Source organism: Monodon monoceros, unplaced genomic scaffold (assembly GCF_005190385.1).
Source record: "Monodon monoceros isolate NGI ecotype Baffin Bay Population unplaced genomic scaffold, NGI_Narwhal_1 Super_Scaffold_3, whole genome shotgun sequence".
In the NCBI taxonomy this organism is placed as follows: Eukaryota; Metazoa; Chordata; class Mammalia; order Artiodactyla; family Monodontidae; genus Monodon; species Monodon monoceros.
In genome coordinates this window covers 57,638,143-57,662,545 of record NW_021703780.1, presented here as the reverse complement: position 1 = coordinate 57,662,545, position 24,403 = coordinate 57,638,143, and the positions used below count along the sequence as shown (strand labels likewise).

Genomic DNA, 24,403 nt, shown 5'->3' with positions numbered 1-24,403 from the left:
TTGGCAATTCTTATCAGAATTTAAGTGCTGTGGCTTTTTCACTGCATTGATGTTTTATATGTTCTCTTTATGACAGTTGTGTAAACCTTTTTAGTGAGCTTTGTAAGATATCAGTACTTTTGCTGCTAATTATATTATTATTTAATATTATTATAAAATGCAGACATTACACATCTTAATTGGTGATTCGGTTTGTTCTCTCTAAGTCACTCTGAGAGGAGTGATACCAATGAAAAAAGGTGTATCGATTCAAATGCTAAAAGGGAAAAGCCTGTGGTGCGCCCAGAAGAGATTCCTCCAGTGCCCGAGAACCGATTTTTACTAAGAAGAGATATGCCTCTTGTCACAGTGGAGCCTGAACCGTAAGGATGATTAACCTACATGTTTTCGTTTCTCAGACTGGTGATTCTGTTAGCTCATTGCAGGTCCACACTCATTTATTGAGCATGACCCATAGTCAGAGCACTTTGAAATATACTGGGGGAGATATTGGATTCGTAAATGACATGTACCCTACCTTTCAAAATTCATATTCTGCTGGTAGAGAGAGGGGGTTTGGCAAGTTGATCGGGGAAAAGTTCTTAGTGGAGATCTGGAAAGATTTCATTACCAGTCTCATTTACTTGGCCTTTCATTAGAGGTGAGATTTTGGTTGTCAAAACAGGGTTAGTTGAACTCTTTGGATCCAATCGAGTGATAAAACATACTCCAGTTTATAGTGCAAAATTATTGCGTGATGACTGGGGATAAAATTTAGTCCCATACGTTACTGTTGTTAACTTGCTCAGTGATAAATCCTCTATACTGGAAAAACTAACATGTAGCTTTAGATTTGGTCTCAAAAAATAGTAACTAATGTATTTTGTGTGTTAGACTCAAGTTTAGAATTGTTAAGGGAAATATATGAATAGAAATACCATAAAGTGGTTGGTGTAATTGACACGTTTCCTATGAAGAGTTAATATTGAAGCCTGAGAAGTTATGCACACATCCCTCTTCACAATCAAGTCTCTTGATTGTGGTTATTGTTTAGTTCATTAGATATTTTAAAATTCTGTGTTTTCTCATTTTAAAAAGCTATTATGAAATGGGATGTATCTTTGAACTAATAGCTTAACATACTGATGTTTTCATTTTTAAAAATTGAATATTCTCTTTATGACAGTTGTGTAAACCTTTTTAGTGAGCTTTGTAAGGTATCAGTAGTTTTGCTGTTAATTATATTATTATATATAATATATATTGTGAACAAATTTTAGTGGGATCCTTCTTTCTGAAAATATAAGACACCATTCATTGATCAAATCCATTTGGTTTTCAGAAGGTAGGAAACTTGAAAGGTCAGTTTTAGTGTCATCTAGCAGGGGTTGGCAAACTATAGTCATCCATGGGCTAAATTCGGCCTATTGCCTGGTTTTGTACAGCCCATGAGCTAAATGTGTTTTTTATGTTTTTAAATGTTTGTGGAAAAAAATCAAAAGAATAATATTTTGTGACATGTGAAAATTACATGAAATTCAAATTTCAGTGTCTGTAAATAAAGTTTTACTGGAACACAGCCACATCCGTTTGTTCACTATTTTTCTTGGGCAGTTTTTGTGTTACAGCAGCAGAATCAAAGAGTTGTAGAGAGTTTGTATGTGGTGCTCTCATCGCTTTATGTGCTATTCAGTGCACTACACATCACAGTGATGCACTTATAACTCTCCAGTATTTTAGGTGCTACACATAAAATCCATCTGTGTGGAAAGATATTTTCAGAGATGGAGTATGTAAAAATCTCATTACAGATCCGCATTACCAGAAGAACAGTATTAACATTATCTGCTTTGACAGGGGATACTGAACCCTAGTTAAATGAAGTGAAGTGTTATTCTCCCTGAAAAAGAATTCCACTCTCCTTAGTAGATCTGTGTCACAAAAATGATACTTTCTAATTTCATTGATAAAACATTTGTGAAGACTTGTTTTCTTTTTGTTACATAGTCATCTTAATTTTCTTCTTGGCCTAAAAATCCTAAAATATTTACTCTTGGACTCTTTTCTTAAGAAAAAGTTTGCCGACCCCTGTTATCTGGTATTTTTAAAGTAGTTTATACCACTGTCTTGTATTTGTGGTTGAATATTGCTAGTAAGTTTATTTGGTCATCACTCTTCTTTGGTTACATAACATCTTTGGAACTTATATTCTGCAGAATTATTTTAAATCATAATTGGCAGGTAGTTGTGTCATACAAAGATAGCAAGTTGATCTATTTCATTAGAATGTTTGAGATTCGATCAGTTGTTTGGGAGCTAGAATTGTGTGCTAAGAATGCAAGGTATGCAAGGATAAGAAACAGGGGCTGTCAACCTTAGTGAGCTTGCCACCTTACTGAATTTACCAGCAGTTAAGCTCATTATCACTTATAATTCACTTAGCAAAAGCTGGGTTCCACACTTGCTCTAATTCATTTGTCCTCATCTTCAGCTGCACTTCAGAGTAATTTGGCAAGCTTTTAAAAATACCAGTTTCTGGGCCATACAGCAAATTAAATCAGAATGTTGTGGGGAGGAGGTAGAGGGTGGCAGCATTGGATCAGCATCTAAAAGGTTCCCCGGTGAACATTAATTTGTGCCGAACACTTAATAGGCAAGTCATTTGGTTCAGTGCTTTGTTCTTCATGAGGAAAACGAGGTTAACAATTGCCTGCCAAGAGTCCCTGTTACATCTCTCATTGTGAGAATCAAATGATGTCATGAATATGAAATGACCGAAAAGACTATAATATACTTTTTAGTCAAGGTTTTCTTATAGTAATATTGTATGTTTACCTGGAGCCAGATTCCTGGTTGGGAAAACCCTATAAAATGGTTATAAGAGTCAAGTTTAATTTCTTTCCGTGACCTTGGGCAACATTTTTAACCTCTTAATCTTAAAATTCTTTGTCTTTAAAATGGAGATGATAATAGTACCTACCTCATAGTGTTGTTATGAGAATTAAATGAACTAATGCCTCTAAAACACTTATTAACAACCAGCAATGAACAATCTGAAAAGGAAATTGAGAAAGTAATTCCATAAAATAACATCTAAAAGAATAAAATACTTAGGAATAAATTAAATCAAGGAGGTGAAAGACTTGTACAATGAAAACTATAGGTATATATCTAAAATACTGCTGAAAGAAATTAAAACCTAAATAAGTGGAAAGACATTCTATGTTCATGGATTGGAAGGCTTAATATTAAGATGTCAGTACTACTCAGAATGAGCTATGGGTTCAGTCAAATTCCAGTAGACTTTGCAGAAATGGAAAAGTCAATGTCCAAGTTTGTATAGAATTGCAAGGTGTCCCAAATAGCCGAAACAATCTTGAGGGAGAAAGACAAAGTTGGAGGACTCATATGTCCTGATTTCAGAATTTACTGCAAAGCTGCAGTCATCAAAATAGTGTGGTATCTAATAAGAACCTGCTGTGTAAAAAAATAAAATAAAATTCAAAAAAAAAACAGTGTGGTACTGGCATAAGGATAGACATAGAGACCAATGGAATAGAATTGAGAGTCCAGAAATAAACCCATACGTCTATGGCCATTAGATTTTTTTTTCCCAGTGTCATTTATTATATTGACCTCTGGTTAGTACCTCAGTGGCGTGTGGATTAGGTGAGCAGTGTGAGTCTCCGAGAGGATGGGCATAGTGGACACTGAGAACATCCAATATCTGGTCCCCCGTGATTGAGGTTCAGACCCTGAAATATGGGACCTACTCATGGTCTGAGAGCCTCTGTAGCAGAAGAGAAAACTGGTGGATCATGAAAACATTGGAGTATAGACCTATGTTATTTGTCCTTCATATTACTGTTTTATTTTAAAAAATTGGCTCCCAGGTGTCCAGAATTGGATTCATTATATTCCTTAGGTTCATGACACCTCTCATGACAGTGTCACCATTGGCTCGTATACTGGCTCAAACATTGTTGACTCATACAAAAATTCAGATTTTTTCTTCTCTTGAGAAATTGAAGAATCCTCCAAAACATTGGTTCTGTTTCACTGCAAGGCAAAAATTAGTGGCTACTCAGAGTGCTGTCCCTATTCATACCAATCTCTGCTGTCTCCTGACCAAGAGAAGTTGAAGTATATCACTGGGCTTGAACTGTTATTCTTCAAGTGGAAGAATAATCAAGTGGAAAGTGAACTATTCTATTGTGTCCACTTCACTGATTTACATTACCTGCCTGTCAGCATTTGAGTTTGAGAACCCTGCTCTGGGGGGAAGCCCTTACTATATGCAAAGCACTGAACCAACAGTTTTTCATACATTATCTCTTTAATTCGTATAAATAAGTTGAAGTGTTATCTCTGTTTTACAAGTGTGCAAGCTGAAGCTCAAAGAGCTAAATAACTGGCCCAAGATGATAAAAATTCTAATTTTTGATGCTGAGATTCAAACTTTGCATGGCCATTATATTTTAGATAAGGGTGCAAAGTCCATTCCATGGAGAAAGAATAGTCTCTTCAATAAATGGTGCTGAGACACCTGGATTTCCACATGCAAAAGAATGAGGTTGGACCCTACCTCACATCATATGCAAACATTAACTCAAAATAGGTCAATGACCTAAATATAAGAAATAAAACCATAAAACTCTTAGAAGAAAACATAGGGGTAAACCTTCATGACCTTAGGTTCAGCAGTGGATTCTTATATTTGACACCAAAAGCATGAGCAACAGCAACGAAAAGACAACTCATTTTAAAAATGGGCAAAGCACTTGAATAGACACTTCTCCAAAGAAGATGTACAAATGGGGAACAAACATGTGAAAAGATATTTAATATCATTAGTCGTTAGGAAAATGCAAATCAGACCCACAGTGAGATACCGTGTCTCACCTACTAGGACGACTGTAATTTAAAACAAAACCCCCCAAAACTAGTGTCGGTGAGGATGTGGAGAAAATTGGAATCCTCATACATTGCTAGGAGGAGTCTAAAATGATGCAGCTGCTGTGGAAAACAGTTTGGTGGTTCCTCAAAAAGTTAAACATGGATTTACCATGTAACTCAGCATGTCTACTCCTAGGTACATATCCAAAAGTATTGAAAATAGATTCAAACAGATACTTGTACTCCAGGGTTCATTGCAGCATTATTCACAGTAGCAAAAACGTGGAGACAACTCACACGTCCACCAACAGATGAATGGATAAACAAAATGTGGTGTATATATATATACAATGGAATGTTATTCAGCCATAAATTAGAGGTTACCAGAGGCTAAGGGAATGAGGGAAATGGAGAGGTATTGCTTAATAGGTAGAGTTTCAGGATGAAGTGATGAAGAAGTTTTGGAAAGATAGTAGTGATGGTTGCACAACGTTTTGAGTATAATTAATGCCATTGAATTGTACATTTAAAAATGGTTAAAATGGCCAATTTTATGTTATGTATTTTTACCCAATAAATATGTTTAAAATGCTTATTAATATAACGCCTGACACATAGTAAGTCCTCAATAAAAGCTAGCCATTATGTTAATCATAACAGGTACAAAACAAACTCAAGTATGAAAAGACTTCTCAGGCATGGAGGACTGTAGCTGCCATAAAAACTGTACTCTTAGAATCACCCATAAGATAAAGTAGCAGATTCAGAGCATTGAAGGAGGGGCAGCTTATAGTAAAGTGGGGTAGACAAACAAACTATTAAAAATATAAAATAAATGTGGTCCAGTGGGTAGGACTCTGTGCTCCCAGTGCAGGGGGCCCGGGTTCAATTCCTGGTCAGGGAGCTAGATCCCACATGCATGCCGCAACTGGGAGCCCGCATGCGGCAAGTAAAGAGCCCGCATGCCGCAACTAAAAGATCCCCCATGCCGCAAGTAAAGATCCGCGTGCCACAACTGAGACCCAGCACAGCCGAGATAAATAAATATTTTTAAAAATATATATAAGATAAAATTTAAAACTGTTAAAAACACTTGAGCATTAGAGTCAACAATACCTCAGGATTCCCTAAGAACATTACTGTTTTGACAAGAGACATCTAAAAAAGGATTGTTTTGAAAGCAGTTCTGTACTTTAAAAGATTGATACTAGTATCGTGTATTTCTACTCAGTTGGGTTACTTTTTTTTTTTTTTTTTTTTTTTTTTGGTGGGCGGCTTACTGCTATGGCCTCTCCCGTTGCGGAGTACAGGCTCCGGACGCGCAGGCCCAGCGGCCATGGCTCATGGGCCCAGCCGCTCCGCGGCATGTAGAATCCTCCCGGACCGGGGCACAAACCCGCGTCGCCCGCATTGGCAGGCGGACTCTCAACCACTGCGCCACCAGGGAACCCCCGGTTACTTTTTTTTTTTTAGTTTTTGTATTTAAAGGATTTGCTTAGAAAATCAGGTTATATGGAGTGCCTCATTCTACAAAAGTGTTGAATCTAAATGAAGTGTTTTTGTATGATAGGAACATAAATTCTGCATTTAAACACTGAGAAAACTGCCTAGCATTTGCTTTTTATAAATTTTCAATCTTCTTTTCCAGGAAGATTCCTGATATTACACCCACTGTAAATGATCAGAAACCATCTGTTTCAAAGTCTGGACGGAAGATTAAAGGAAGGGGCACAATTGTATGTGTGTTAAAACTGGACTTTTTTCAAATTACTTATCTTAAGCGGTAAAATGTTTTTACCTCTAGGCAAAATCCTAGCTTTAATCTTAGGTATAGTCCAAAATCTGTCCAAGGAGCTAGTTGTATTCTGTATAGTTATGCTGTTAGATTAGTGTTTACTGCTGTGTTTGAATGGGTTTGAATATGAAATGAATGTGAAATAATCAGTATGCTGAGACATGTTAGTATATTGAATAATCTAGGCTAATGAGTATAACCATTAGGACTTCAAAGAGGAAATTGCTGTGTGTGATTACAGGTGAATCTCCAGCTTTCGCATTTTTTTTAGTTTGGCACAACTTCATACCATCTTCTTGGTACTTCAGTCGTTATTGCCTTTGAATGGCGTCAGATTGGGTCTTATACCTACCTCTGTCCTATAGCAGATTACAATTAAGAGATATTTTGAAGGCAGTCATTCCTAACTTTGTTTTTAAAGCGCTATCACACACCCCCAAGACCAAGACCCTGCTCCGAATCAGGTGATGATGAGAGCAGCGAAACTCCTCCTCACTGGAAAGAAGAAATGCAGAGATTGAGAGCGTATAGACCGCCTAGTGGAGAAAAATGGAGTAAAGGAGATAAGTAAGTATAAGTACAATCCTGTGTCCTCTGTATTTTAAGTCTTAAGGGGATAGAGACATATTTCTGGACTTTTCACTAAATATTTACCTTTAAAATTAGACTGTGACCAAAGAGAATATATTTGGGAATGCTTGGTGAAATGGGAAGAGGGCCGCTTGACTTTGGGTGCTTTTAAATCAAAATTCTGTTTTCCCTCACAAGACTATAACCCTCCTGAATTTCTTAAAGATTTCTTGTTCAATTTTAGAAATAATCAGGACTTAAAAAAAAAATTATATAGCAGATTCTTTCCTAGCAGATTCTTTCCTAGTCACTAATGAATGAATGGGTAGATAGAGAAATCTGTACCCATTGTGTGTGTTAACTTCTGACCCCAGGGACTTTTGTTTCTTCAGAAGTGTATCCATGTCCTGTCTTCAGTGACACTCCACAGTGCAGTATCTATTTTAGAAATGGGGCTGGCCCCAGAAGAGCTAGTGCAAAATATACCAATGGGACCCTGTGTAATTGTTCATGGTAGAATTCTGTTTTTCTCTGTGGGCATCCAGCAGAATGGTTCGAAGTTAGAAGAGGAGGAAAAGGTGTGCGTCTGCTGTGTGGAAGTGGTGTAGACACAGTGGCACTGAGAACTCTGAGTTTTGAGCCCTGATATTGCCACTGAGATATTGTAAAGTCTGCATCTATTTAATGTACTTTTCCCCTAATTTCTGTACTAAGTAGTTTAACTAAAACCGTAGGGGAAAGTTGTTGATTACCTGTATGAGGCTGAGATAAAAACAGTAGTCATGTTTTTAAGGAATTCCCTGGTGGTCCAATGGTTAGGACTCGGGAGTTTTCCCTGCTGGTGCTCAGGTTTGATCCCTGGTCAGGGAACTAAGATCCCACAAGCCGTGCAGCCAAAAAAGAAAAAGAGCCTTCGCCTAAAGTTCAGGCAGTTATCCTGTATCTGCAGAGAATTAACAGAATTGTTTGGGAACTTGATTTGATTCTCCCTCAGAAATTATTCCCGGAGGCAGAGTGTTATTGAGTGGATGATAGCCAGGAACTCAGTAGGGCAGCAGTGCTTTTGTGATTGCTGTAGTTGCTTTGCTTTTCAAAACTATTTTCCTATCGAATTTGAAAATTCTTGGCTTGGCTCTGAAAAAAATCCTTTTGTAAGTCTGATAGTAGTGATCTGATAGTAATGATCTCTTTGAAATTACAAGGTCGGGACCAGGCCTATCAGCTGTTGGTTTATCCTTCCTATGTGTGCTTAAAGTGTTGACAGAGTCAGTACTTGGTTGTTAACTAAGCTTTTGCTGATGCATTTGTATTGACAACAAATGTGTTTTAATTTTAAAGCATAGAAAACATGCTTGTAAATAATTGCATGCATATTATGTCCTTTTCTGTAGGTTAAGTGACCCCTGTTCAAGCCGATGGGATGAAAGAAGCTTGTCCCAGAGATCCCGATCGTGGTCCTATAATGGATATTATTCAGATCTAAGTACAGCAAGACACTCTGATGGTCACCATAAAAAACGCAGAAAAGAGAAAAAGGTTAAGCATAAAAAGAAAGCTAAAAAGCAGAAACATTGCAGAAGGCACAAACAGACTAAGAAGAGAAGGATTATTGTACCATCTGACATAGAATCCTTAAAATCTTCCACCCGAAGAGTGAAATCCTCATGTGATAGAGAAAGGAGATCTCGTTCTTCCTCGCTGTCATCTCATCACTCGTCCAAGAGGGACTGGTCTAAATCTGATAAGGATGACCAGAGCTCTTCAACCCATTCCAGCAGAGACTCCTACAGATCAAAATCTCACTCACAGTCTTATTCTAGAGGAAGCTCAAGATCAAGGACTCCGTCAAAATCCTCATCACATTCTCGAAGTAGATCAAAGTCCAGATCTAGTTCTAAGTCAGGGCACCAAAGAACAGCATCAAAATCACCAAGAGGAACAGCCTCTCAGTTAAGTGAAAATAAACCTGTTAAAACAGAACCTTTAAGGGCAACAGTGACACAAAGTGAAAATGTTTTAGTACAACCAGTGGTGGCGGAAAATATTCCTGTAATACCACTGAGTGACAGCCCTCCTCCTTCAAGGTGGAAGCCTGGACAGAAGCCCTGGAAGCCCTCTTATGAACGAATCCAGGAAATGAAAGCTAAAACAACCCATTTGCTGCCCATCCAAAGCACTTACGGTTTAGCAAATGTTAAAGAGACTGGTAGTTCATCATCCTACCATAAAAGAGAAAAAAATTCAGAAAGTGATCGAAGCGCTTATTCAAAATACAGTGATAGGAGTTCAGAAAGTTCACCAAGGTCAAGGAGTAGATCTTCTAGGAGTAGATCTTATTCCAGGTCATACACAGGATCTCGAAGTTTAGCTAGTTCACATTCAAGGTCTAGGTCTCCCTCATCTAGATCTCATTCACGAAATAAATACAGTGACCACTCACGGTGTAGTAGATCATTTTCATACTCTTCTGTTAGCAGTGATGATGGAAGACGAGCCAAGAGAAAATTTAGATCCAATGGGAAAAAAAACACCTCCTCAAATAAAAGGCACAGCAGCAGCTCTGAAAAGACACTTCGTAATAAATATGTCAAAGGCAGAGACAAGTCTTCATGTCATAGAAAGTACAGTGAAAGCAGGTCATCTTTAGATTATTCTTCAGACAGTGAACAGTCAAGTGTTCGGGTTACACAGTCAGCCCAGGAAAAAGAGAAGCAAGTCCAAATGGACATGAATAATAAACAAGAGAAAAACAGAGATGGAGAGAAATCTAAGCCTGAACGGGAATGCCCTCATTCAAAAAAAAGAACTTTGAAAGAAAGTCCTTCTGATCACTTTAGAAGTGGCAGTAAGCCCAAAAGGAAGAATTATGCTGGGAGTAAATGGGACTCTGAGTCAAATTCTGAACAAGATGTAACTAAAAACAGTAAAAATAATTCCCGGCCATCTTCTGATAAGGAAGAAGGTGAAGCCACTTCAGATTCTGAGTCAGAGTTGGGTGAAATTCACATCAAAGCCAAACCAGCAACTAAGTCTTCAGCAAATACTTTACTGCCTGATGGTAATAGTGCCTGGAAATCAAGCAAACAGCGGTCATCAACCTCTGATTCTGAGGGGTTCTATTCCAATTCAGAAAACAGTAGAGGAAAACCCCACAAGCATAAACACAGCTCCAAGGAGCATCTTAAAAGGGAACATACCAAAAAAGCAAAAGAGAAATTGAAAGGGAAAAAAGATAAAAAACACAAGGCTCCAAAACGAAAACAAGCGTTTCACTGGCAGCCTCCACTAGAATTTGGTGAAGAGGAGGAGGAGGAGATTAACGAAAAGCAAGTTACTCAGGAAGCAAAAGAGAAAAAACAACTTTGTGGAAACAGTGAAGCCGCAAAAGAAAATATTCCCCAAACTGAGAAGCCCTGTGAAGATGGCAGTCTTTCAGGTAAACATAATCCAATAACGGTTTCATCAGATACTGATCGGCCTACTAAAGATGATAGTAAACTCAGTGTGTCTCCCGCAGCTTTAAACACTGAGGAAAATGTGGTCAGTTCTCCCCCGAACATTCAGCATATTGAAGAGAGCATCCCAAGCGGAGTGGAGGATCTGCTTCAAACAGATGACAACATGGAGATTTGCACTCCTGATAGGAGTTCCCCAGCAAAGGCCGAGGGGGCTTCCCCTCTAGGAAATTCAAGGCTTGACACCCCGGATATAAGCATTGTTCTAAAGCAGGATATGCCAGCAGAGCATCCTGAGGCAGAGTTGGGAAAACAGGAAAGCATCGTGTCAGAAAGCAAAACGGTGGGTGAGGTGGGAAAACAGGACAGCAGCTCTGCCAGCTTGGCCACTGCTGTAGAAAGCTCTGTGAAGAGAGAGGTGGCTGAGAAAAGCCAGACCAGCCTCATGGATAATAAATGGAAGCCCCTGCAAGGTGTGGGGAACCTGGCAGCACCGTCTGCTACTACATCAAGTGCTGTGGAAGTTAAGGCACTGACTGCTGTGCCTGAAATGAAACCACAAGGCTTGAGGATAGAAATTAAAAGCAAAAATAAAGTTCGGCCTGGGTCTCTCTTTGATGAAGTAAGAAAGACAGCACGCTTAAACCGGAGGCCAAGAAATCAGGAGAGTTCGAGTGATGAGCAGACACCTAGTCGGGATGGTGATAGCCAGTCCAGGAGTCCAAGTAGATCTCGAAGTAAATCTGAGACCAAATCAAGGCACAGAACAAGGTCTGTCTCCTACAGTCACTCAAGGAGTCGATCGAGAAGTTCCACATCATCTTATCGGTGAGCATTATTCTCTTTTCCTTTTTTTCTCCCAAGGAGAGTCTGTTATTGTTTTGCTTGGAAGAACATCAGAGTTAGGGACAAGATCACTGTTTCCCAATATCTGGGAGGGAATAAGGAGAAAGCTTGTGCTGTGTGACTCACAGAGCAGGCTGAGGACACAGGGAGCGGAGATTTCAGGGGAAGAAATTTGGGCTCAGGGTAAAAAATCTATTGCTGTCAATTAAAGCTCCATGGCAATTGCAGTGAGTTACCGTGATAGGTGGCAAGTTCTCCATTTTTAAAGGAGTGAGGCCGCTCTCTCTACTGTTAGTGATGCCTTAGAAGGGAATCTTGCATTTACAAAATATGTAGGATTTCGAGATCAGTAATCTAACCCTCCATTTTATACAAGTGGAGGGTGAGGGCCAGAGAGGCAAAGTTACCTGCCGAGGACTTGCATCTAGTTGATCTTTATTCAAGGGGCAGGAAATGGTAAAAATGATCATCTTAAGATTGATTGGTTGATTTTTGGTTCAAGTTACGTCTAACTATTGTCATCAGCATAGACTGGCTAATGCAGAGAATGAGCATTTTTTAAACTAAAAAAATTGGTGATGGTGGTATGAAGTTAACAAGTAATTTGTATTCTTTTCTTTTCCTTGTAAATGTTTCATGGTTTTGCCTCACTGCCTCTGACTCATATCCTTTATTACGTTGTGCTTGATTTTCATCACTTGAACTTAAAATGCAGTAAGAATCTTTAACTTTTTTTCTTCCTAGTTTTCTATCAGTCATTTTCTTCCCTTACCCAGATTTCTTTAAAAATAGGGGCCAACATTTACCATCTACAATAACCATCTCCCATTTACTCTTCAGTTGCCTGCAGTTTGTATTCTGTGCCTTCCCTTGCCCATCTCACTCAGCTGACTGAGATTTTCAGGTACTTCCGCATGGCCAGTGCCAGGGCATGTTTTCAGTCCCTTCAGTCCTTCTAGAAGCCCTCTGCTAGCTCTCCTTATTCCCTCTCAGACCATTCCATGCCTGAGTTGTTGGCGTCTCTACCTCCTCCTTCTCTGACTCCCAACAAGGCCCAGAGAGCTGGTGAATCCTGGCCTTTTGTCTCCGGGTTCATATTCTAGATGAAGGTGCCTGTTGAGCTACTCCAGCCTCCTGTCTGCTCGGTGTGTACTTACCGTTTACACTCAGACAGCTCTGAGCTGTTGGTGACGCTGGCCATTCTCATCTGCCTTCCTGCCCCTGCCTTTGGAGTGGGTGGTATTTCATTTCATACGTGAAGACAGTGAGGCATGGAAACGCTAAGAAATTTGCTCTTAAGTTGGGCAGCTCACAGGTAGTAGACTGAGATAGCTAAACTTTGCCTCCCTGTTTCGGTTACTTACGTGGGCCTGACTTCCCTTCTGGCCTGCAAACTCAGTGAAGTCAGGGGCTGTTTGCTACTCATCTTTCATTCACCTAACAGAGTCGCTCTATAATTGTTCGTTGAGTAAATGACTAGGATCTTATGAGAACAGAATGTGTCTTTGCCAATAAACTGCATCTGTCTTCCAAAACATAAGTACATACTGAATAAAACCTATGAAGATATTACCTGAGTAGCACATACACAGGGGTATTGTTCAGTTCCTGAATGACAAGCATAAACTAGGGGAAGCAGGGTGGGGGCAAAATTGCATTAAGCTTCTTGTTTGTTTTATTAAATATTAAATAGGTATAAATTTTTTTAATGATTAAGGTATAAAAAATAATTTTAAATGGTATCTAGCTTTAAAAATAGAGCTTTGACATACCTAATGTAGTCCTACCCGATGCTACCCTGTTTTCTCTCTTCTCTCCTAGAGTTAAACATTGTTCTAAACTTCTATTATAATTTTGTTGTTTTTCTTTGTAGTTTTACTATAAATGTTTCTATCTATATATAATGTTGCTTTTGCTTGTTTTCAAACAAAATCCTTTTTTATAGGTATAGATATTCTACGTTTGCCTTTTTCACTCAACATTATGTTCCCAAGAGTTACCTCTGTTGATACATGGCAGCTGTAGTTCATTTTCCTACTTCAGAATATTTCAGTATATATCTGTGTTAATTTTTTTTTAACCCATTCTACTGTTAATGGAGATTTGGATTGTTTCCTCTTCTGGTATTACAGGTAGGGCTCCTATGAACATACCTGTATCAGCCTTTTCTGTTTTCTCTTTATTTTATTCTGTTCAGTTTAAACCCTCATTAGCCATCTCTGTGATACCCACTGTGAGGAGTTCGTGAGAGACCTTTCCAGAGACCTTTCCTCTTGTTGGGTTTTTCCCCTCCTGCCCTACTAGTAATTAGTTTTAACAGCATAATGAGTTAACATGATTTATATATTTTCCACTCTTACTTGTAGATCAAGAAGCTACTCCAGAAGTCGGAGCAGAGGGTGGTACAGCAGAGGCCGCACAAGAAGCCGGAGCAGTTCCTATCGCAGTTACAAAAGCCATAGGTGAGCTTGTGAATCCTGTCCTACTGTGGGGTCTCCATCTGTCTTCTTTTGAAGGCCTGCCCTGCACAGGCAGAGTGGGGTAGCTGTTGAAAAGGGTCTTGTCATTGCTGACTATCAGACAGGCCTACTTACTCACCTAGTTCTTTCTTTCAAAGAGCTATTGGATTCTTACTGGCTGATCTCAAGATGGGATCTTATCAGAGTGAGGAAAGAGAAGCAGTAGAAATATTTAAAAGAGGCCCTGACTACTACCTGAACCCCCAGTACATCCTCTTTAACCTAAGTTTCCATCTGCAGTCATCTCTTGACTCGGGTTAGATATTGGGAGAGGAGGACTATTAAAAGAGGACAAAGGAAGAAGTGTGTGTGTGGTGGGTGACCCCAAGTTTCTGGTTTTCCCAGCTTCTTCCAGCCCCTTTTTGCCTCTCAGATATTTACCACTGCTGCAGCTTCATTTTACTTACAAGTGTCCCACCTGTGTCTTCCCCTTCCCCACCCAGTTCCTCCCCAGCGACTTTCTTGATGTGCACCTCATAGAAGAATTGTGTAAAACTTCTAACGTTTCTTGTGAAATCCAACATGCTTTTTAAAAAAATTCCAATATACTTTTGATATGAAAATGAAATAAATATAGCTGCTGGATTTCATTGTGTTTTCTCCTTGATGGGCAAATAAATGTCTAGATTTTTGATGTAGCCTGTCCTGATCCACAAGTTGATAGCCCCTCATGTGATTCCTATTAGGACGTCCAGCAGGAGCAGATCCAGGAGCAGCTCATACGATCCCCACAGTCGGTCCAGGTATGGACAGGGGTTGGGAAACCACCTGCGGGGGCAAAATTGAAAGGGCCTTGTTTTATAAAGCCCTTAATTCCCTTTTAAAAGGTGTTGTATGTTATTGAAAAACATGTGTTTGTCTTTTTGAACAGTTTTTAATCTGTTGGCCCATTGTGCTCTAGTGTCAAAAGTGATAATTGATGTCGAATTGTAATGGCAGGGATTTATTGACTATAATTGTCTGATAAGATCCATGAGATTCAATTGAACTAACTCAGTGTTAATTTTGTGATATTTTTCAATGCAGAAAAGAAACTATAACATTTTTCTGTTTAATACGGTAAGTCTGATTTGGGGCAGTTGTTAAATGTTTCCAGTACTTGTTCTGCAGATGTGTCTTCATACTGTCATATAGTGCCCATGTTCTAAGAGGACACTTAAGAAGCTAAAAAGAAATGGGAATATATGAGTATTTGAATGGGAAGATTTAGTGTTTGTCATTGCTGTTTAAAGCAGGTCCTACACTTACGATAGCTACTATAGCAGGAGTCGGAGTCGAAGTAGAAGCCAGAGGAGCGACAGTTATCACCGAGGCAGAAGCTACAATAGGCGGTCCAGGTGGGTCTCTGTTCTTTCAAGCACTGTAAGTTACTGTGGGCACTTAGGGTGTGGGGTGAGAGACTGCTGTAGAAGAGAAAGCACCATCTTCTGAGGACAGAAATACTTCTTTCTCTGCCTGAACTTCATCAACCCAAAGGCAGTTACTGAAAGTGGCCTTTGTATTAAGAGTTGCTGGGTAGTATTTACTGGTGGTTGTTAATGTTTGAATCTAAAATGGATTTTTAAATATTCACATATCCTTGGACAAACATTTCTTTTGGAAGGAATAAGGAGAGAAGGCAACTCAAACCATGGACCATTCTTTAAATAGGGTGGCTTGCTAGAACTAACAGCCAATTTGTCAGTGTTTTAAATTTTAAAAAGGTAATATTTTTAAAACTGTAACATAATAAAATATAATACTTAGGATTGCAGTTTATACGGTTAAAAATGTTTATATATTATATGTATTTATAGGTATGTTTTATGTAACATATGGCTCATACTGTGGGTTGCTTTTTGTAATGTCCCTTTCCTGGTGGCTTCTGGTCTTACCCTTCCCCCATACCTTACAACTACAGTCAGTCGTGCTTGTAGGATATCAGTGTGATCTGGATACTCCCTTGTTTGAAACTCTTCAAGGATGCCCCACTGCCTTCAGGGGCAGATCCATGCTCCTCAGCATTGCATGGAGGCCTCTCCACCTACCAACTCCAGCTTGGGCTTTTCTGTCTTCCCTGCGCTAACATTCTGGAAGCTTTTTCTTTTTCTGCCTAGAGAGTCACATGCCCACTTCACCATCTCCCCTCCTGCCTCTTGAAATAGCCAATTCTCAACTACTCTGCAGGTCTCCACTGCAACCCACTCACTGCCCCAGGGAAGCCCTTCCTGACTGCTCACTCTGAGATATGTTGCCCTCTCGCCACATGTGCTTTATTTATCTTGCCCCCTATTCTATACTATCCTTGAGCCCCAGGAAACTCTACATAGTCTACTCTGTGTGTGCCCTTTGCATCTAGTAAAGTGACTGGCTCTCTGTGAATATTTTTCGAAATAACTGAATGGTGACCATAACCAGGTCTTCTTGACTCACTCTCCCAGTGGTCCTGTCCCTGCCCCACCTCACCCTCACCCTTCATTGGCCTCCCATTTTGATTTGATTTTGATTTCGATTTCCTTGTCTTTTAATGAAACTCTCTTTGTGGGCCTTTTTTCCCTTACTTCCTCAGTCTAATTAAATACTGATGTTCATTTTGGGTAACATGGAAAATTATTCTCACATATATGAGTGGATTTCAAGTAATTCCCCAAGAAGTTTCTTTATTTTATCTTAACCTGATATTACCACCATCTGTCATTGACACCTTTGAAAAGTCTGCAGTATTGCCACAGTCAGTACCCCGCTCGCCGACCCACTATGCTGTGCCTCTTCAAGCCACTTGCTCTCAGGCCACTCATATCAAAAAAGAAGCTACAAGAGGAATTCAGAGGGTTGACAATTAAAAGGTGTTTCTGTTTTCGTTTTGTTATACAGGAGTTGTAGATCTTATGGCTCTGACAGTGAAAGTGACCGAAGTTACTCTCATCACCGGAGTCCCAGTGAAAGCAGCAGATATAGTTGAAAGTGTCCCCTTTTTTTGATACAAATTGTATCTTATTTGTAAATATCTGGTAACTTAAAAGTTTAAGAAACTTAATGGCAGTCTGTTGTTCTGTTTCAATATTAGAGATGAAGTTGAAAAATAGACACTTAAAATTGTTATTTGTTCATTTACATGTGCATAGAATTTAAAATACAGATATGTCTCCTAAAAATATTTGTATGCCACATTTTACAGTAGCCAACTATGGAAATGAATTTCATTTTCTTGAATCAAGAAATCATGAAATTTAAATATAATTTGCAATATTATTTTAGCTAGATTATTTCTCTCCATCTCATGTATTTCTTAGAATACAGATTCTTTTTGCCCGTTTTTAAGGTTTTAGCATATATGCTGCCAAGCATAGAACTGTGAAGGAGAACTGTGAAAGGTGACCAAATACTTATATACCAATTACACAGAATCTTATACATGTGTGCTCTTAAAAACAAACTGCCCAGAACTGATACTAATGGTAGCCAGGAGTATAAGGCAGTGGCTCTGGGGTTCTTAATTCATTCCTTACTTCTTTGTTGTCTCAGAGGATCAGAAAAGTAGTCACCATACAGCCCAGTATACGTATTATTTCAGGCTGGCGGGTGAGGTTAAGAAGAGTAAATCAGCCTTAACTATAAATACCTGCACTGTCTCTAAAGCCCTAATGTTTTATGTGCTTTCTAATAAATACTATCAGAAGTTCGGTTTGTAAAAAGACAATTCTATTCCAGTTCATGCTTTGGTGCTTGGTACCTTTTGGTGCATTATTCTTACATACTATACATTAGAATTCCGTCAGAGAGAGAAATGAATTTTTAAAAATTCATTGGCACCAAACATGGGTCCTTCTAAGCTCTATTCACTTTAAATATTTGGAGGGCCTCTCTCAAGCACAGGTGTGGGCTGGAGGCCATGGAGCAGGCAGGATTGGCATGGGGTCGTGTGGCCCCTGGGGTCTGCTGCACAGAACTGATGCGTGTGTCCCTGGAGGAGTTGATTGGAGAGTGGACTTCAAAAGTAACACCAAGATCTCCCAGCCACCATCCTGGGCACATTTTGCAGGCCTTTACTTTTAAGTCTTTCAAGTAAGAGGCAGATGCAAGAGCAGTTGAACTGTTCTCAGCACCCGCCAGCATGTTTCCCTGTTTCAGTGGCCTGCACTGACTCAGTGAAGCCTTGTGTGAGATGGTAAACCTACGACAACAGACAGGGAATCGGGGTGTGCAGTACTGCATAGATTACACACTTTCACAGTCTTGGGTGGTTCCTGCAAAAATGATTTGACCTGTAAAAACTGGTGAGATTTTTTTTTTTTTGCGGTACGCGGGCCTCTCACTGTTGTGGCCTCTCCCATTGCGGAGCACAGGCTCCGGACACGCAGGCAGGCTCAGCGGCCATGGCTCACGGGCCCAGCCGCTCCGCGGCATGTGGGATCTTCCCAGACCGGGGCACGAACCCGCGTCCCCTGCATCGGCAGGCGGACTCTCAACCACTGTGCCACCAGGGAAGCCCTGGTGAGATTTTTTTTAACCTTTAGTTTGAGTTTTTTCCCCAAGTGTACTTAATCACCTTAGTGCCAGTTTAATCCAGTTATGCAGAAGAAATTCATATTGGATGTTTGATGCAGAACTCTGTGCCATCCTACCCCAGGGCTTGCCTGGTGTACTTGGGAAGTGGGAAAGAGCCCTCAGTTGGAGGGATCTGACCACCCCTGATGGATGGAGGGGTGACCTTGGATATATTAAAACCATCACCCATAAAAGGTTCATAAACAGGGTTGTGGCCAGTTGTTTGCCAAGTTGATAGATGAGAATACATTAGATAATAGGACCTAAGTCAAACAAACATACTTGATAGTGAATACAGAACAATGTGCGATCATATGAAGGGTTTTCAGAAGTTGCCTGCAGAGGAGAATGTTGCTTTACTAATATGCAGTGGAAAGAAACTGCATTTAGAACCCAAACAAAAACTGCCAAATCTAATTATGTTAAGAAGAGTTACCTTTGGGCAGTGTATTAGTTTTCTATTGCTGTGTAACAAATGACCCCAAACTTTGCAGCTTAAAGCAGCACTCATTTCTTAGCTTACAGTTCTGTAGCTCATGAGTCCAGCACAGTATGGCTGGATTCTCTGCTCAGGGTCTCACAAGGCTGAAATCAAGGGTCAGCAGGGCAGCATTCCTTTATGGAGGCTCTGGGGAAGAATCTGCTTCCAAGTTCATTCAGATTGTTAGCAGTATTCAGTTCCTTGCTGGCTGTCAGCCAGGGTCCTCTTTCTCGGCTCCTTAAGGCTGCTCGCATTCCTTCTTGTGTGCTTCCCTCCATCTTCAAACCAGCAATGGCCCATCGAGGCCTTCTTCTCATGCTTCAGGTCTCTCTGCCTTCCTCCTCTGTTTTAAGGTTCGTGTGATTAGATGAAGCCCACTGAGATAGTCTCCCTATGTTAAGGTCAGCTGTGCCACAGAACATAATCACAGAAGTGGTATCGCACTTACAGGTTCCTGGGATTGGGGCATGAAATAGGGGAAGGGGCATTTTAGAATTCTGCCTCCCACAGGCAATAACTTCGCCTGTTGTGCCGTGGGTAGAATTTTACCCTGAAAAGGTGGGCCCTAGAAGCCTCGTTTGTTTTCTCCATGGAAAAGAACAGGCCTCAGCTGCAGCATTCAACTTGTGTGTTTACTGAATGGACTACAGAAATAGCTTTTCTTCATAAAGGGGATTGTTCTGTATTTTAAGTTACTTTTTAATAAAATTGAATTATGTGTATTGTGCTTCTTAATAGACAAGGCATTATTGGACTGGTTTTGTAATGTCCTGTTTACTGCAAATGAAACATGATATAGCTGGTATTGTTCAAAAACTGTAGAAAATACTTTTGTACATATTGGTAGTGTCTGATTTGTATACACTTCATTTAAATTTCCCTAAAACTGGAAAGGGGGGCCTTGTAGACATTAAAATATATACTTAGTCTAAGTTTGAGTCTGTGCATGTTTCATCCTCCTTTATTCATCCAGACTTCAAATAGTCTTTCTGAAATGGAAAAGGAGACATTGAGTCTCCTTGCTGACCCAGCCAGTGAAGAGACCTCATCTCATCCGTCTGTGGCTCGTTTTCGTCTTCTGGCCGAGTATTAGTGGTAGGGCACGAGGTGGAGCTAGAGAGAACTTCAGGCAGAAATGTTCACCTACGCAGAGAACCAGTGATGGTGCCTGGTCTTGCTTCCCCTGCCAGCTCCACGTTTCTTCCAGGCTCTGTTGTCATCCAGCTGAGGTGACCTGCATATAACAGATGCCTTTGCTGAGGAGGGAATACGTCCCCCCCACCCCATCTGTGAGATGCTGCCTAGGGACAGCATGTTTACCTGCTACGCCACCTGCAGCCTCCACCTTCCCTCCCTAACAGTGGTTCACCAGGCAGGCACATAGCACTCTCTCCTGGAGAAAACATTCATGGTGATATTTTTAGCATCCACATGAGAATTTGCAGGACAAGTACAATTAACTTTATTCTCCTCAGAACTCAAAGGGATTTGTACTTTCTTAGTGAATACAACATAACCTCCCACAGTAAGATTGGCAGAGGTTCAGTTTTCAAAGTTAACAGTAAACCCCCAAGTCAGGCAGTTCCTGAAAACAGGCAAATCTGGATGTGTTGCCTTAAAATTTAAATAAAAGTGTAGAGTCTGTTAGCTGTAGGGAAATCCCCAAGTGAGGTTCCTTTAGGGTCTTATTTTTTAGAGAACACAAGGATCTTTAATCAAATTCTGATAGTGATCGTCTTGATCAGCTGGGCAGTATCGGGAGGAAATGTGTCAAAGACTTTGGTTTTTTCTATTCTGAATTAGCTGGCAAGAGAATTCAAGGGAAATGCCCCTCTCACGAGTGACCATGAACACTGACTGGCTAGGCATCACTGTTGGGAAGCGAAAGGAGGCTCCGCCGGTGCAGAGTGAGTGACACAAACTGTGTGGCCAGGTGAGGGGCTGGAAGCCACGGCTCACGTGGGAAGAGCCTGGGCTCAGACGGCTGGTCTTTGGGAGAGGGAATGCACTCTGTCACTGCCCAGAGCGAGAGGTGAATCCCATGAGGCACGGGTGATAGAATGAACTGGGCAGAGTGCCAAGAGGACTGCTGCTCAGCAGGGGAGAAGTTCTTTGATGCTGTAAAGGTCAGGGAGAAGAGCTGGCACCCTGGAAGAAGACTGCACCTCTTGCAGACAGACCCTCGGCAGCTCCAGCCAGTGCCTGATGAGCGTGAGGCGAGGAAATCCCACCTGGGCAACACACACAAAGGACCAAGAGGCTCTCACGGACGGTTTTCTTTAAAGATTTCAGTAGAAGGTAGAGGCAGTGCTCCATCGCCCCTGCCTGCTCTGCTCCCCGTGAATCAGAAGGCCTCCAGTGGGGCTACACGGAGCTTGGGCCAAGCACTTCTGCCTCTTGGAGACCCCAGACCCACTGTTCACCACCTACAGCTATCGAACTCCAGCTCCAGAGACTGGGTTTCACGAGCCGAGTTTCATGGTCGGCAGGACCCAGACTAGCCTGGGGAGGGTTGCGTCTCTTCCGCCAGCCTGGAGTCCTGAGGACGTCGGGGTAGAAAATGTGACCCAAGCTCTCAGGACAGACACCTGCGTTCTACATCTGGAGGCCTGACTCCTCTGTAACATGAGGCTAATGGTCCTTAGACTGCCAGTCTCTCGGCTCATAAACCCCAAAAGAGGGTGCAACCAGACATGGGAACCGGGGTGCTCGTCCTTTCCTGGGCCGGTCTGGAGATGAATCAGCCTCCCAGAGAGCCCATGGGATAGGGCTCTGGGCTGGAACTTCCCAGTCTCAGGTCACCCAGGGTCTCCTGCAACTAAAACCTCTACCACCAGGCCAGATTCCCAGAGAAAGACCGAGAAGGATCCCAGTGGCCCAATCTGATTTTATTTTGAAGAAATAAAAGATCTCGATGAGCAACTATTCTGTGGCACAGCCCTTAAGGGTTTGGGGCCTGAGTCAGACTGCCTGGGTTCAAGTTCCACTCTGACACTTCTAGGTGGATAGCTAGGTAAATTGCTTGACCTTTATAATACAACTCCTCGGTACTAAGGACTCCTCTATCTTAGGAGTGGTGAGTATTAAATGCTTGGAACTAAACACACATTGTTCAGGGACACTAGCCCCTGGGCTTGCCTCCAAGAGCAGAGTGCTTGTCCCACAAGTTTTACAGGGAGGGCCAGGCTCAATCACTAGTGAGAGGCCCAGGGCCCCTTGAACCAGCAGGGTGGGAGAGGATCCTGGTAGATGCTAGGGAGGCCCTGAATGCCTAGGCCATGACGTTTACGCTCTGGGAGGGAACTGGGCAACCTGCTGGTTTGAATTAGGCCCCCACCCCCCTACAGCTGTAGCCTATTAGTGCAGAGCTCAGGACAGGAGCAATCCGCACCCCCTCCAACCCCACGCCCAGAGATCCGTGCTCCCCGACCCGGCAGAGCCCTGGGTCAGCACCTAGTAGGAAGGTGGAACTTCCCTGCCACCCCACCAACCCCATGCTGTGGTGTCCCTTTCTGTTTTCTGGCCCTGCCCACTCTGCGCTCCCTCCCCCATCACAGTTACCCAGCTCCATGCCCCGCCTAGGGAGGCTGAGCCCTGCTCTGCGCACACGCACACATGTGCTGCCCCCCAGCATGGTTTGAATCTCTTCCTCCTCTCCGACATGGGAGAGGAGTTCGGTCTAGAAGCTTAGGGAAGTTGTGAGAAAACCCATGAGCTGGCCTCTGGAGGCAGGGGTGTGGCTCTGCTGACCTTGCCTGCACCCAGTCCCAAGTGTCTGAGGATCATCCAGCCCTGCCCTTGTCTCCACAGACTCCTGGCTTGCCGCTGTGGCATGCGATTCTGGCCTGGGATCCCCCTCCCCGATAACTGGTCCCACCCTACGCCCTCCAGAAAGCCTGCCTTGACCAACCCTGAGGGGGAAGATCCTGTGGCATGACTCTTTCAAAGGCCAAGAGAACAATTCTGCCTATTGCCATCCGGCCACACCCACCAGACGAGAATCTGGATTCTGCTACATCAGATCCTCTAGCTCCCTGCAGACGTTTAACTATATCCTCCCTTCCGGCCTGTGCAGGTGCTGTTCTCTCTGCCTGGAGTACCCTTCCTCTCCTTCTGCCCTAGTGTTACTCAACCTTCAGTCCTTGGTCACACTGGCCACACACCCTGCCAAACCTTGGCTGGAAAGTGGGCCCAGGAGTGTCCTGTGCAGCCCTCTCTGCCAGGCTCCTCCCACCCTGCGGGGGAGACTGCTCCAGCCTCCCTTTTCTTGGCTTCTGACGCTGGTGTCTTGCTGTGTGATCTGTCCTGCTGTACCTTCACTGTCCTTATCCCACCAGTGGGTACACAGTTCCTCTCTTACCACCTCCCAGGCCTGTGCAAGGATCCACTGAGTCAGAAGAGGAAGTGGGTTGGGATGGAGGAAGAAGTAGAAGGCAGCCCTGAGGCGATGGGCTGGTCAGGCATGCAGGCTGCTCTGGCCCGGCCTCAGCTTGAGGTCTTTGGCAGCTGAGCCAGCCGTCTCTGCACCCACCACGGCCACAGAAGTGCGGGATGTCTGCAGTGGCCTTCTCTGGGGGCATGTCCCCATCTGTGCCCCTTCCTCTCTTCCCATCTCTTTTTCCACCAGGGTCTCTCCTCACCCTCCATGTGGCTATGTGTTTTCCTCCTCTTTCTCTTGGCGCCCTCTGGTCACCCCCGTCTTGGCCCGTGAGATGTTTTCTCCCTGATGCTGGGATGGCCCTGTCGTAAGGGCCTACCCATCCTGGCCTCAGGGGAGGCCCTTGCAGTTTCACAGGACAGACATCAAACTACAGGATGGCGCCTGCCGGGGATCTTGGCCTCTGTTCCATTTCCTTCCCTGGCACCCAGAACCAAGTCACTCTGAACAGGCCCCAGAGTTCCTGCCTACTCATGAGTAAGGTGGCATACTCAGGGGACACTGCTACAGCCAGGCATGGGTGGGTGTGTAAGCACAAGTGCACATGTGAGCAGAGGGGTAGGGGGATACTCTGTGGTACTGCAGGATGGGGGCAATGTGAGAGTGACCAGAGATGGGGCAGCCATCAGCTTGGAGTTGGGGGCACAGAAAGGCATCTGAATGATGACATGGGCCGTACAGAGAGGCCCCCTCGCCACAATGGCGGCCCAGACACCACCTAGAGCCTGACCGGCCCAGCACCCTGTGGTCCCCACCCTGCTGCCTGCTCAGCCTGCCAGTGTTCCTTTGCAGCCTCCTGCCAGCACAGCCAGCCCCCAGCCCCCACTGGTGTCCATGCCAGAGCAGCATTCCGCAGGCCTGGCCGCATCTCCCCAGCAAAGACGGAGCAGGGCGGCC

General features: G+C 42.6%; 1 protein-coding gene across 11 annotated transcripts in view; it reads left to right on the top strand.

The window, feature by feature from the left end:
* NKTR (natural killer cell triggering receptor) overlaps positions 1-17,076 on the top strand; it is a 46,244-nt gene extending 29,168 nt beyond the window's left edge. For 5 of the 11 annotated variants that reach the window (XM_029243806.1, XM_029243803.1, XM_029243811.1 and 2 more), the window contains 9 exons: positions 207-362; positions 6,524-6,611; positions 7,092-7,237; positions 8,632-11,523; positions 13,908-14,003; positions 14,747-14,803; positions 15,087-15,119; positions 15,293-15,397; positions 16,914-17,076. In XM_029243806.1, coding sequence (XP_029099639.1) covers positions 207-362; positions 6,524-6,611; positions 7,092-7,237; positions 8,632-11,523; positions 13,908-14,003; positions 14,747-14,803; positions 15,087-15,119; positions 15,293-15,397; positions 16,914-17,001 — 3,661 coding nt within the window. In that variant the 3' untranslated portion in view covers positions 17,002-17,076. The remainder of the gene's footprint in view (positions 1-206; positions 363-6,523; positions 6,612-7,091; positions 7,238-8,631; positions 11,524-13,907; positions 14,004-14,746; positions 14,804-15,086; positions 15,120-15,292; positions 15,398-16,913) is intronic. The other 6 variants (XM_029243810.1, XM_029243808.1, XM_029243809.1 and 3 more) reach the window with 4 other exon arrangements.
* The last annotated feature ends 7,327 nt before the right edge of the window (positions 17,077-24,403 follow it).